The following is a 12,623-nucleotide window of genomic DNA, read 5'->3' on the forward strand; positions in this document are numbered from 1 at the left end:
TGTCCGTGCATGTCAGTCAGGTCTTGGCTGTGCGAGCGGGCGAGCGCGCGCGCGAAAGAAAAAAAGGCGCGCCATTTCACGTGATTCATTCGGGGTCCTTTTCAGCCACCGTGGGCATCCCATTGAGGACAGCGTGCACTACGCTGTGATCCTTATACAATTCTGAGAAGAGAGAGTTGAAGCAGTCGAGAGATGAAGAGTGGCACTCGGACAAGCTCGACATCACGCCACATCGCGAGACACAAACAGCGCAGAGACTGAGTGAGACACACACACAGCCAGCCGTGCGAGAGAGCGGACGAAAGGATGAATGAAAGCTGCGTCCCGCGCGGTCGCGTCCGCCCCCCGTCGCAAACCCACGTGTTGCAAATTGGGCTCACTTTCCCTTTCTCTCTTTTTCTGGCCCAGAGTCGAGAACGCCCGCACGGCAGGCCGCCCGCTCGCCGCACACAAACGCACACGCGCTTTGCCGTGGATCTTCCCTCTGTCTGTCTGTCTGTCTGTCTGTCTGTCTGTCTGTCTCCACCGGGCAAAGGGGCTTCTTGAGCAGCAGCGACGGCCGGCATCCATCCATCCACATCTCTGCACAACACCACACACGGGGAAACGGCAAAGGGGCAAATCGGCAAAGGAAGGAGCGACGAGTAGCGAGAGCAGAGCAGAGCAGAGCAGAGCAACCAAGGAACGCCCGCGAGACGAGCAACGATGCCGGCATTGTGCGGCTGCGACGAGGCACGACGATACCACCACTGATCGTGGCACTGGAAGAAAAGAGAGAGAGAAAGAGATAAAAGAAGACAAAAGAAATCGAAAATGGACCAGTCGCGGATGCCCGACGTCGAGACGACGAACTGGAGGGCGATTTCGTCGCTTGCGGCCAGCTACGGCATCCAGCTGCGGAGCCTCGATGAGACCGAGGCGAGCAGCACTTCTCGCGCGGGAGAAGGAGGCGCAAGCGCAGGCGCAGGAGCAGGAGCAGGAGCAGGCCTTGGTCTCGGTCTTGGCATCGGCCTGGGCAGCGACGAGGAGCAGGACCTGGGCGTGGGCACGCCATTTGAGATCACGGCCAGACGCATGCCGGGTGGCCGAGTCAGCTACCGGTTCAAGTGGCGCGGCGAGACGCAAGAGCAGCAGCAGCAGCAGCGGCAGCATCAGGAGACCGACGATGGAGCAGCAGCGTCACCGTCTCGTGGACCCAATCGCAAGCAGGGCGCGACGGCATTCAAGACACTCAAGGGGTCACGCTCCATCCCAGCCCTCCTCCGGTCCGTGGGTGGCCCGCAGCAGCAGCAGCAGTCGCCGTCGCAGCACCAGTCGCCCAGCCAGGCCAGTCAGAAGGAGCAGCCAGACAGCGCGGCGTCGCGCCTGCTGGGCCCCGTCACATCGCCGTCGATGGCACGGTCTGGCAGCTCGCCCGAGCAGAAGCGCACGGGCACCAGCAGCGGCAGTGCCAACCTCGAGAGCGGCGACGTGCTCGGCGCCATCCTGGGCATCCGCCAGGGCATCACTGCCTCGGCCTCGCAGTCGTCGTCGTCGTCGTCGGAGGCTTCGTCATCGGCAGCAGCGCCAGGCCAGCGCCAGCAGCAGCAGCAGCAGCAGCAGTTGCTGCATCCACAGCCATTGCACCAGCAGCAGCAGCAGCACCAGCACACGAGTGGCCGCTCCGTCTCGCCGTTTGGCCAGCCCGTGGTGGGCGCAAAGGCACCGGAGCCGTGGAAGACGTCGCCGATCCCGCGCATGTCCGGCGTTGGCCAGCCGCTGTTTGCCGACATGAGCATCTTTGACGTCGACGTCGACGCTGGTGCTGGTACTGGTGCTGGTGCTGCTGCTTCCACCAAGACCAAGGCCGACGATGGCGGCGTCCACCATCTTCGACAGGTGCAGTCGTTTGAGTCGGCCGACTCGGCTGCGACGGCGCGCGCGAGGTACGGCGCACCCTCGTCGGACGCTGATGGCGAGGGCGAGGAAGGAGAAGAGGCAGAAGAGGCAGCGGAGAAAGAAGAGGAAGAGGAAGAGGAGGAGGGAGAGGAAGGAGAGACGGTCATCTTTGATGTTGTCCAGCACTACTGGTCCCACGCCAGCCGGCCTGCCCAGCGGCGCGACTCGGAGCAGGACGACGACGACGCCGACGGCGAGCTCAAGGACACGTCGCGGCTCACCCTCCCCGGCGACGACCCGCGTTTCTCGCTCTGGGCGATGCGCAGCCCGCACGATGACGAGGCGCTCGCCTTCAGTGCTCGCAGCGGCTTTGAGGCCCGCGCGCTGTCTCAGCAGCAGGCGCAGCAGCAGCAGGCGCAGCAGCAGACGCAGACGCAGACGCAGACGCCAACAACGCCCTCATCAGCAGCGAGCCAGAGCCCGCGCGAGGGAGGAGGAGGGAAGCGCTGGAGCGTGCGCGGCTCCCTCGGCAGCGACGACAACCGCAGCTCGCCTGCAGCGTCATCATCCTCGTCGTCATCGTCCTCTGCCGCTGCTGCCGAGCGAGGCCAGTCGAAGAAGGCGGCGAGCGAGGCTGAGCTGGCGCATTCAATGCTTCTCTTTCCCAACGACGGGCCCTTTCTCGTCGCAGCCTCGACGGCCTACATCATTGCCGAGCTCACCTCGCGCATCGACCACCGCTTCGAGACCGACTTCTTCTACACCTACCGCGCATACACGTCCCCCAGCCACGTCCTCGCCCTCCTGGGTGCCCGGCTGCAGTGGGCGATGGCGCCCGCACGCACGGCCGTCGATGCGACGCGGCGCCAGGTCGTGCGTGTGCGCACCTATGCCGTCCTCAAGTGGTGGCTCAACCACTTTTTCTACGTCGACTTTGTCCCCGACCGCGCCCTGCGCCGCCAGCTCGTCGACTGGCTCAACGGCCTCGAGCGCCAGAGCCGCGATGCATCGCAGGCCGGCCGCGTCCACATCGACACGGTGCGCAGCCTCAAGAAGGTCGTCCGCGGCCTCAAGGCCCACTACCAGCAGTCGTCGACCGACACGCTCCTTGGCCTGTCTGGCCTCTCCGGCCTCTCCGGCCTCTCCGGCTTTCCGGACCAGTCGCCCATCGTCAGCTCGGCCAAGGAAGGCGCCTTTTTCGATGATGGCAGCGGCCCCGTCAGGTTAGCCGGCCAGAGCGTTGATCTCGAGCTGCTCGGCGATGGCGGTGGCAACAACGAGCACAGCGCGCCAGCGGCAAGAGATGGGCAGCAGCAGCAGCAGCAGCGCAGGAGCGGCAGCGATGCCTCGTCGCTCGACGACATTATTGTCAACGAGCGCGCCTCCTCGAGGCCCCACCGGTCCGGCGCAGCGCAGCACCAGCTCCACGTGCCGCCGCCGCTGCCGTCGTCGCACAGCGCCCTCTCGCGCGTCTTTGTCAACACCGTCGGCCGCCTGTCGCGCTTCAAGCGCTCCCTGGGCACGCCGGGGGTCACCATGCGCCCAGGCGGAGGCGGCGGCGGTGGCTACGATGGCTCGGGTGCAGGTGGTGGCGCAGGCGGCAGCAACGGCAGCAGCAGCAGCAACAACAACAGCGGCTTCGATGGCCTCGAGTTTGAAGCCACCGACAGCGGCGACCTCCTCTTTATTCGCGGCGGCCTCGAGCACTTTATCAGCCACTTTGACCTCGGTCTCTCGCCGAGTGCTGCTGCTGCTGCGGCTGCGACAACAAGCAAGCCGATGCAGACTGCAGGCGCAGGCGAGCAGATGGACGAGGCCGACGAGGGGGGCAGCCCGTCGATTGCCGACCAGGGCGAGACGACGCCGAGCCTGAGTGCGACGAGCGACAAGCAGTCGGGCAGCACCCCTGCCAGCTCGCTCGACCTGGGCCCCGAGGCGAGCCAGGAGCTGCGCAAGTCGCTCCTGGGTGGCGGCGAAAACGAGCCCGCTGCACGAGGCGACCTTGACGACGACGATGAATTCTTTCACAGACACAGTGGTCAGCCACGCGCGTTTTCGTCGACTTTCGAAGCGCCCGAGGAGCTGCCGAGCCTCATTGCCGGCAAGGCTCACTACCAGCCGCAGCTCGACAGCCACGAGGGCCTGCACCACACGACGTCGGACCAGACGCTCCGCTCCGTCTCCACTGCCAACGGCGGCGGCGGCGGTGGTGGTTTCGGCAGCAGCAGCAGCAGCAGCAGCAGCAGCAGAAGCGGCCAGCCGAGGCAGGGTGGCGTCGCCGCATACAGGGCAAGCCTGCGAAGACGGAGCGGGAGCAGCGGCATGGGCCCCAACATTGTCCAGATCGACGACGTGGACCTGTCGAGCGACGAGGACGACGGCATGGTGCGGCGTGCACTGCGCAGGTTGCCGGGTGCACGCGACCTCCGCATGGCCAACCACGTCCACGACCTCGGCCAGCGCCAGCCGAGCCTCGACGGCGGCAGCAGCGTGTCCAACTTTGGCAGCGTCGTCCACCACCACCACCAGCATCCACAGCTGCAGCAGCGAGCCTCGTATGCGTCGACGTTTTCCGAGCAGCACGATGGCCAGTCGTACCTGCAGCTCTTGCAGGCCCAGCAGCAGGAGGCCCAGCAGCAGCCGCCCAAGATTGGCTTCGTCGAGACGGAGATGCTGGACCCCGACGAGCACCTGCAGCACTACGAGCTCGTCAAGGGCTTCCGTCTCGATGCCCTGCCGGACAGCGACGACGACGAGCCGGGCGACGTCGAGGCGGCCCTGCGCCGGCTCGAGGGCTTCATCGACAAGGACAAGCAGCTGGAGCGCCAGCGCCGCGTCGAGCGCATCTGGCAGCAGTCGCAGGAGCGCCAGCGGCAGCGCGAGCGCGAGCAGCAGTTGCCGCGCCACCAGCTCCAGCGGCACACGCTCGCGCCCTCGACGACGACGCGTGGGTCCATGGAGCCCATGGCCGAGGAGGGGCAGCTGCCGTCCGTGTCGCGCGCCAGTGTGATCCACGAGCAGGCGCAGGAGGAGGAGGCCAAGGAGCGCCCCAAGGAGGAGGAGCACGTGGCCGAGACGGTCAAGCAGCAGCAGGAGCTGCCTCGCGAGAAGCTGCTCAGACCAGCAGCGGCGGCAGCAGCAACAACAAAGTCGAAGAAGAGGCCGATCCGGACAAAGCGGCCAGCCAGCCAGGGCAACGTCCTCGATGGCCCACCCACGCCCTGGGGACAGCGCCGCGACGGAGCGATGGACCAGCAGCAGCAGAAGGCGCTTCTGCAGCAGGGCCCCTTTGCTCAGCTCGGCGCGCCCGTCCACCGCTCCTTCCTGCTCGGCCACCGCTCCGAGGTCATTGCCCAGCAGTTTACCATCATCGAGGCCGAGCTGTTCCGCAACGTCACGTGGCAGGAGCTCGCGTCGGACATGTGGCGCAGCAAGACCTACCACCAGGAGGTCCTCGACTGGGAGGCCTTCCACCAGTCGCGCGTCCGTGCCAAGGTTCTGAACAACAACAGCAACCAGGCAGCAGAGCAGTCGGCCGTCGAGGCCATCACGGCGCGCTTCAACCTCACGTGCAACTGGGTCGCCAGCGAGGTCGTCCTCACCCAGGGCGTGGGCGAGCGCGCGGCGGTGCTGTCGAAGCTGATCCGGATCGCGTGGAAGTGCTACCAGCACTGCAACTTTGCCACACTCACCCAGATCATCGTCGGCCTCCAGTCGCCGTGGGTCGAGCGGCTGCGCAAGTCGTGGAGCCGCGTGGGGATGCAGGACATGCGCATGCTCCGCGACCTCAAGGCATTTATCAACCCTGCCCGCAACTTCCGCCACCTGCGCCAGGCCATGCGTGCCATGGTCATTGACGGCAAGATGGAGGACCTCGTCACCTCGGCGGGGCCACCGCGCATGCGGGGCGCTGCGCCGACGGCGACGGTCTCGGCCTCGTCTCCCTCGCCTCTGCAGCATTCCCACGCGCGCTCCCATTCGCAGCCAGGGTCAAGCGCAGTAGCAGCAGCAGCAGCAGCCTCCTCATCAAGCTCTGCGGGAGTGGCGACGGACGACGCCGGCAGCGGCGATGGGAAGAGAGGCAAGCCGCGCATCCACGAGGGCGCCTGTGTGCCCTTTTTCGGTCTTTTCATCTCGGATCTCCAGGCGGCTGATGCGCTGCCCACGCTCCTCGACCCGTCGTCGGTCGCGCCCCCGGCGCCCACGTCGCCGCCCGCGTCGGCAAACGAGCCGCTGGCCCAGCTGGCGCTGCCCGACGCCTTTGACGACCTCGCCCCGCTCCCGCCGAGCGCGCGGCCGCTGCGCCCACTTGTGAACCTGTACAAGTACCGGAGCAAGGCCGTCACCGTCAAGACGGTGCTTGCCTTCCAGGAAAAGGCCGCCGGCTTCCGCTTCGAGGCCGACGCCGGCGTATTCGTAAAGGCTCTCAAGATCCGCTGCCTCCAGGGCGAGCAGATGACGCGCATCTCGCACCGCCTCGAGCCGTGATTCATCATCACACTCTCTTTCCCTTGTCCATCCTCCATCCTCCATCCTCCATACTCAATCCTCCACTGGTTGTACATAGCATATCCCCGGGGGTGCACATACGCTCATTCGTTCACTCATTCAGCACATATTCTCTTTCACTAACTAACAATTACACACTCTCTCACGTCATTGGTCATTGATTGTCCGTCTCAAGCATGCAGACTATGTGTGTGTGTGCGCGAAAATGTGAAATGCAGATTGGTATCAACGAGGCTACAAACAGATGCGAGCCAAAGATGGAGAGGCAGACGGGGGCCAATACAAGCACAGGGAGGGAGGGCAGAGAAGGTGGGGCCAGAGAAGAGCGAGGGATCACGGGTACAGGTAGACCTGCTTGTCGTTGTCGCAGTGGACCTCGAGCTGGGGCGCGTTCTTTGGCCGGCTCTTTGCGTAGAAGTCCAGGAAGGCCTTTTCGGCGGCCGAGAGCAGCGACGCGGCCTTGAGGGAGCGCGGGCAGATGAACTTGGGAATCTTGACCGTCTTGCACACCGTCGTTGTGGCCACGGGCACAAAGGTTGACGTCGACGGCGTGGGTGTCACTGTCGCCGTCGTTGACTCGGTGTTGGTCAGCGTGTCGGTGATTGTCAGCGTCGTGGGCACCACGCTCGTCTCTGTCGTCGTCAGCGTGTCCGTCTCGGTAAACGTCGTTGTGGATGTGATCGTCGAGGCGAGGTCGACCTGGCGTCGGTGCGGCAGCGTCGATTTCTTCTTGCACAGCGACCGCGGGCAGCAGTTGGCCTCGACTGTGGATAGGGAAAGAGAGATGAGCTCGAGATCTTGGACAAGATTCTGGGGAGAGAAAAAAAAAAAAAGAAAAACTCACACTGGAGGACGTAGTTTGTGCAGGCGGCGTTCACGGCCGTCACCGTCGACGTGGCCGCAGTGACGGTGTTTGTGACAGCAGGCAGCGTCGTCAGGGCCGTGAGCGTCGTCGTCGTGGCCGTGGTGGTAGACTCAGTGGCCGTTGTTGTCTCGGTCGTCGTCGCCGTCTGCGTAGCGGCCGTGGTGGTGAGCGTCGTCGAGACGACGTCCAGGTCCTGGAAGCCGACGAAGCCAAGGAAGATCCACGAGTTAAAGCTTCCATCACCAGTGTCGGCAATGACGACCTTGAGGTCGGTGGGTGTCGAGGGTCGGGGCAGATTGAAGTTGGCGACGGGCGAGCACTTGCACGGTCCACCCTGGTAGGCGACGTCGTCTCCAGCGGCAAAGCCAAAGGGACCCGTCGGGCGCGTGTCCTCGACGCCGCGCTGGCGGTCGTAGACGATCTCGTTGTTGAGCAGCACTTGGGCACGCTCGTTGAACGAATCAGTACCGGCAGCATTCTCGCACGTACAGAAGACGGAGCCGAAGGTCGCCAAGTCACGGTTCGACGTTGCCTTTGCCTGGATCGTCGTCACGATCGAGGCGGCGTCGACCGAGTATGCAATCGACGAGTCACCGGCACCGCCGTAGTCGTCGCTGACGCCCGTCAGACTGCCGCTCGAGAGAATGATGCCCGAGTCGATGCCGAAGCCGGCTGCATTACCACCGCTGAAGGTACCGATCTGGGCGGCGTTGCCGGCCGAGGTGATGGTGCCCAGATCGTAGCTTTCGCCAAAGAGGCTGTTGGCGGCATCCTCGGCCGTAGCCTGCGTGATCGTCAGCTGTCCACGCGCGATGGCGGAGAGGGCGAGGACGAGGAGCGAGGCTGTGTGGGAGAACATTGTTGTCGGAGGAAGGTCAGGGAGCTGGAACGATGATGCTGATCAGAGGAGTCCCCCTTTTCATGGGCCTCTTTATATGCCTCAACATGTCCCACACAGCGACCACCCGACAGGAGAACACGCCTGGGCATAGAAGACGAAAGCGGGCGATGAATAGTCAAGCCACTTCTCACGCAAGTCAGAGGTCGTTGTTGCATCCTGTCAGCTTCAGCGACTGTCGCAGGTGGATGGCACCGTCGAGCACCGATGCAAATGCATGCAGGGTGGAACCCGGCCCAGGCTCTACATTTTACAATTCTCTGAACCTCTAAGCTGCAGGGCGTCTTGTTGGTAAATCGGATCTGCACGTCTCGGGAGGAAATTACATGGAAACCAGGCGGATATATCATTAATCGGTCTAATAATTGTGACATATTCTACCATTTTGACTGCTCAGCCTTCGCTGAAACTTCGTGCAGGCGGCTGGGCCTCACGTCATGCAGGTCGGTCCTTGGCTTTCTCTTCCAGTGGCTTTTCCTCCGATCTTTACCTTACTACTAACTACCCCCTGCCCATTACTAGCTACAAATAGCACTGTCACGACACCTACAAGTAAACTTACTACTACTAAGCCTACCCAAGATGTATTTGGGATCGCTCAATTAATGTGCAGTACTTGCCTCTTCGCAGTCGAGGCCTGTCTGTACGTCTTTCGGGCTTTCCGCATCAAGCAGTGGGTGGAACGATTTTTGACTCCCAGCTCCTTCCATCCTCCCAGGAGACAAGCGGGGAGGTGCAGATGTAGGTGCAGCTGCGACACGCTCTGGGCCGACGCTCATATACTACTGCTGACCGCGAGCTGACAGGTCTTCAGCGGGGCATTAGACGGGAGCGCTGCAGACGCAAGGATGCGCAGACTCGGGAGGTGGGAAGCAGCAAGCTGACAGTCCTTGCCAGGTACAGTACATATATTGCACGTTGTCTATGCCAAATCGAGACTGTGGGTAGCAGTAGCTCGACTCGGTTCCGAATTGTTCTCCTGTCCTTTTACTTCTCTCGATCTGTCCGGGTGCTCCCACGCCGCCTTCTCCCGAATTCTTCTTCACTCCCGAGAAAAGGACCGAGCGATCAATGACCCGAAAAATAATTAATCCAATCCTGTCACTAGGGGGAGTAAATCCGTCACGAGTCATGACAGAAGTGCTGTCACTCACATTCCTCAGAACCAACACAGATTGATCCTTTTCCGTCGCTGCGACTCGCAGGAACCATCGAACCACTCTGGAACCCACACTAATGCTACCCAGCTCCTCCGCGGGGCTCTGACCTTCCGTGCACCTAGCCCCGCTCTCTTGAGGTTGCCCCTCGAACCAGATAGGCCGAGTCTACCAGGGACCGGTAATCGCGTGCGCAATTGCAGCTGGGCTTCTTTCTCTCCACGGTGCCAAATGGGGCAGGGTGACGGATGACGGCCCGCGCCCCCGGCGTGTTTTCCGATGGCGGAGCTGTGCGCGAAACCCAGAAGGGACAGAGCCACGGTTCCTTATTTAAGGTTGAGCTTTGTTTTGGACCGGACCCCCGCCCTTCACACAGCTCAACAATCACCGCTTTCCCCCTCAGGATGAAGTCGATCATGCTGAAGAAGCTCTCCGTCGTCGTCCTGTGCCTGTTTGGCACCAGCCTGGCCCTGCCACAGCATTCATACGTCCACTGCCTCACCGTCATTTCGCCGCCCGACCGTGACTGCACAGCAGTCATGTCTCCTGATGAGTGCAGTCTCATCGCCCAGGTGAGTCGCATCACTTACAGATCAAAGCTCCGCTCCTCACTGATCTCTTTTCCCAACACGACGTCACAGAACTGCAGCGGGGTATGCTACGGTCCCAATGTCATCGACCACCGCAAGGCCAAACCAATCGAATGCCCCTCCAAATATTCGACGCCGCTGCAACCCTCGTCGCCGCCCTCGTCGCCGCCCTCGGCCTATTCGACGACGGACGAGACTAAGCAGGAAAAGAGGATCGCCATTCCTCCGCCCGTCTGTCGCATAGTCTGCCTGCTGGACTCTCACTGTGGCACCTACGAATTTGACCGCTCCCAGCTGCAATGCGGATGCCCCTGCCAGGCCTGCCCCTCGCCTCCCAAGCCCAACAAGGTGGCCAAAAAGGGCGATGTCACTGCCGTATATGGTGCCACGAACAACTACCTAGAAGCAAAGGCGCTGACGAAAGACGAGGTGCTCGAATGCCCCCACATCAAGTATCCCTCGCTTGATGACGACGGACATGAAAAGATCAACTGGCCAAAGGAGAAGAAGCACTAGGCTTCCTGACGGCCGTCGTCGTCTCGTCTCTCTCCCACCACCACCAACCACTATCACTAGCACTTTTGTATTTCTTAGTCATTCCAGTCCAAGCGATAGCCCCAGACACAGAAACAAGTTATCAACAGAGAGAGGGAAAGAAGGAAGAGTGAAAGAGAAAGACAGAGGAAAGAGAAGAAGCAGCGAGAATGGAGAGATCAGACCTTGATGCCCTGGCCGTCGAGGAAGCGCGTGAGCTCGCGGTACAGCTCCACCTGTTCCTCGACGGTGAGGTGGGTGACGACGGTCTGGAGGACGCTGCCGACAGACACGTGGTGCTCGCGGATGAGGGAGCTGTAGTAGACGTAGGAGAAGAGGCCCATGAGAAACTGACAGTCGAAACGGTCGGTGAGCCCGCCGTGGCCGGGGATCGAGTCGCCAAAGTCCTTGATGTTAAAGGCACGCTTGAAACCCGAGGCAAAGAAGCCGCCAAAGGGCGCGACAAGCGAGGCAAAGGCGGCCATGACGAGGGCGTGGAACTGGAAGGGCGTGTAGGGGATGGCATCAAGGAAGAAGTGCTCTCGGCCGAAGACGGCGGCAGCGACGGGCTCGAGCAGCTTCGAGAGCGGCGCGGAGATGTATGCGGGCAGGGCGAAGTAGTGCCAGAGAAAGACGGGGTTGGGGTCGCACTGGACCCTGCTGAATGCATTCATGCCCAGCGACACGGCGGGGCAGATCTGTGCGGGCATCGTCATCGTCAGTATGGAGGATGGCAGGCAGAAAGAGAGAGAGGGAACGCACCATGTAGTTGTACCGCTGGAAGAGCGTGGCCCAGCCATAGGCAAAGATCTCTGTAATGATGAGGGCACCCACGAAGCCCTCGACGGTCTTTTTGGGGCTGAGGCTGATGAGGGGCGTGCGGCCAAAGAGCATGCCGCAGACGTAGGCAAAGACGTCGTTGCAGATGACGAGGCTGGCGGGGACCCAGAACCAGATGAGGCCCTCGAGGATGTTGTTGACGATGAAGTGCGACGAGTAGACGGTGAGGAGGAGCGACATGTGGACCCAGCAGAAGAGGCCGAACTGGTGCTTGAGATTGGTGCGCTTGAGGCCCGAGACAAAGGCCATGAAGCCAAAGATGTAGAGCATGAAGGACAGGAAGCGGTGGTGGCGCGCAAAGGGGATGAAGTAGGCGTCGACAAAGACGATGTGCTTGAAGTAGTAGATGAGCGACTCGCCATAGAGAAAGTAGTTGCTGACGGCGAAGAAGTACCAGCTGAGCGTCTTGCTCCACAGCTCCTCCTGGCGCCGGCCCTCGCGGCCGCCCATCTCGTCGTCCTCATCCTCGCTCTGCGCTGCGCTACCCGCGCGGCTGCTGTTGGCCGTGCTGAGGGCGCTCGACGCAAAGCCGCCGCCGCCACGCCGGCTGCTGCTGCTCCCTCCCGTCACGCTGGGCCGGCCGGGGATGTTGAAGAGGGCGGTGACCTCGCGGTAGACGAGGACCTGGATGACGAGGACGAGGATGATCATGTATGGGTGGCCGAGGAGCAGCAGGCCGATGAAGCCGCCAATCATGAGGAAGGTAAAGAGCGTGCGCTCATACACCTTTTTCCAGTATGCCTTGCTGGCCTCCTTGCTGGCCTCCTTGTCGTCGCTGGCCTTTGTCTTTGCCGGTGCCTGGCTCCCGTTGGCGACCTTGGCGTCGCTCTTGGACTCCCGCTCGCTCTTTGCGGCTTTTCTTGTCGCAGTCGCTCCTTGGATGGCAGGCACAGGCGCTGAAGTCGGGGCGGCAGCGGGAGCAGGTGCAGGAGCAGGTGCAGAAGCGGGTGCTGCTGCTGGTGCAGATGTGGTAGCCGGAGCCGGGGTGGAGACGGGCGCGGGTGCGGGCGTCGGCGTCGGCGACGTGGGACCGGGCGTCTGCGAGGCCGACTCCCTCGCCCTCCTGCGGGCGCCCCGGGTCATCTTGCTCGGCGTGCTGTCGGGCTCGGCCTTGGCCAGGCGCTGTGCCTCGGCCTCGATGGCAGCGACGCGGTCCTCCTCGGCGCCGTCGTGCTCCTGCTCGCGCGCATCCTCGTCGTCGCCCTCGGTGGCGAGCACATCGAAGGCGCCCTTGGACGCAAAGCGCGACTTTGGCGGTGCCATCTTGTCTCGTCCTTGTATTGACGGATGGATGGATCGATCTTTCTTCTCACCCGACCGGATCCCGCAGATCCTCTCCTCCATCCACAATC

General features: G+C 62.6%; 5 protein-coding genes across 5 annotated transcripts; 2 read left to right on the forward strand and 3 right to left on the reverse strand.

Annotated features, from left to right (window-relative positions):
• Nucleotides 1–59: 59 nt before the first annotated feature.
• On the reverse strand, nucleotides 60–690 carry FA10DRAFT_197967 (hypothetical protein). Its single transcript, XM_025518419.1, has one exon. The coding sequence runs from the start codon at nucleotides 564–566 to the stop codon at nucleotides 153–155; it is 414 nt and encodes a 137-aa protein (XP_025374397.1). The 5' UTR covers nucleotides 567–690; the 3' UTR covers nucleotides 60–152.
• FA10DRAFT_197960 (ras GEF) lies at nucleotides 690–6,543 on the forward strand. The gene has a single exon (XM_025518418.1). It carries the CDS (start codon nucleotides 814–816, stop codon nucleotides 6,364–6,366), a length of 5,553 nt encoding a protein of 1,850 aa, XP_025374398.1. The 5' UTR covers nucleotides 690–813; the 3' UTR covers nucleotides 6,367–6,543.
• Nucleotides 6,544–6,675: 132 nt separating this feature from the next.
• Nucleotides 6,676–8,280, reverse strand: FA10DRAFT_281951 (hypothetical protein). The gene is made up of 2 exons (XM_025523731.1): nucleotides 7,232–8,280; nucleotides 6,676–7,151 (listed from the first exon to the last, which is right to left on the reverse strand). Exons 1-2 carry the CDS (start codon nucleotides 8,109–8,111, stop codon nucleotides 6,721–6,723), a joined length of 1,311 nt encoding a protein of 436 aa, XP_025374399.1. The 5' UTR covers nucleotides 8,112–8,280; the 3' UTR covers nucleotides 6,676–6,720.
• Nucleotides 8,281–9,419: 1,139 nt separating this feature from the next.
• Nucleotides 9,420–10,511, forward strand: FA10DRAFT_198028 (hypothetical protein). Its single transcript, XM_025518420.1, has one exon. It carries the CDS (start codon nucleotides 9,556–9,558, stop codon nucleotides 10,411–10,413), a length of 858 nt encoding a protein of 285 aa, XP_025374400.1. The 5' UTR covers nucleotides 9,420–9,555; the 3' UTR covers nucleotides 10,414–10,511.
• FA10DRAFT_281953 (hypothetical protein) lies at nucleotides 10,466–12,534 on the reverse strand (the record flags this gene model as incomplete). The annotated part of the gene is made up of 2 exons (XM_025523732.1): nucleotides 10,466–11,129; nucleotides 11,194–12,534. The coding sequence occupies 2 exons, from the start codon at nucleotides 12,532–12,534 to the stop codon at nucleotides 10,611–10,613; spliced, it is 1,860 nt and encodes a 619-aa protein (XP_025374401.1). The 3' UTR covers nucleotides 10,466–10,610.
• Nucleotides 12,535–12,623: the final 89 nt, after the last annotated feature.

This window comes from Acaromyces ingoldii, assembly GCF_003144295.1.
Source record: "Acaromyces ingoldii strain MCA 4198 unplaced genomic scaffold FA10scaffold_8, whole genome shotgun sequence".
Lineage (NCBI taxonomy): Eukaryota > Fungi > Basidiomycota > Exobasidiomycetes > Exobasidiales > Cryptobasidiaceae > Acaromyces > Acaromyces ingoldii.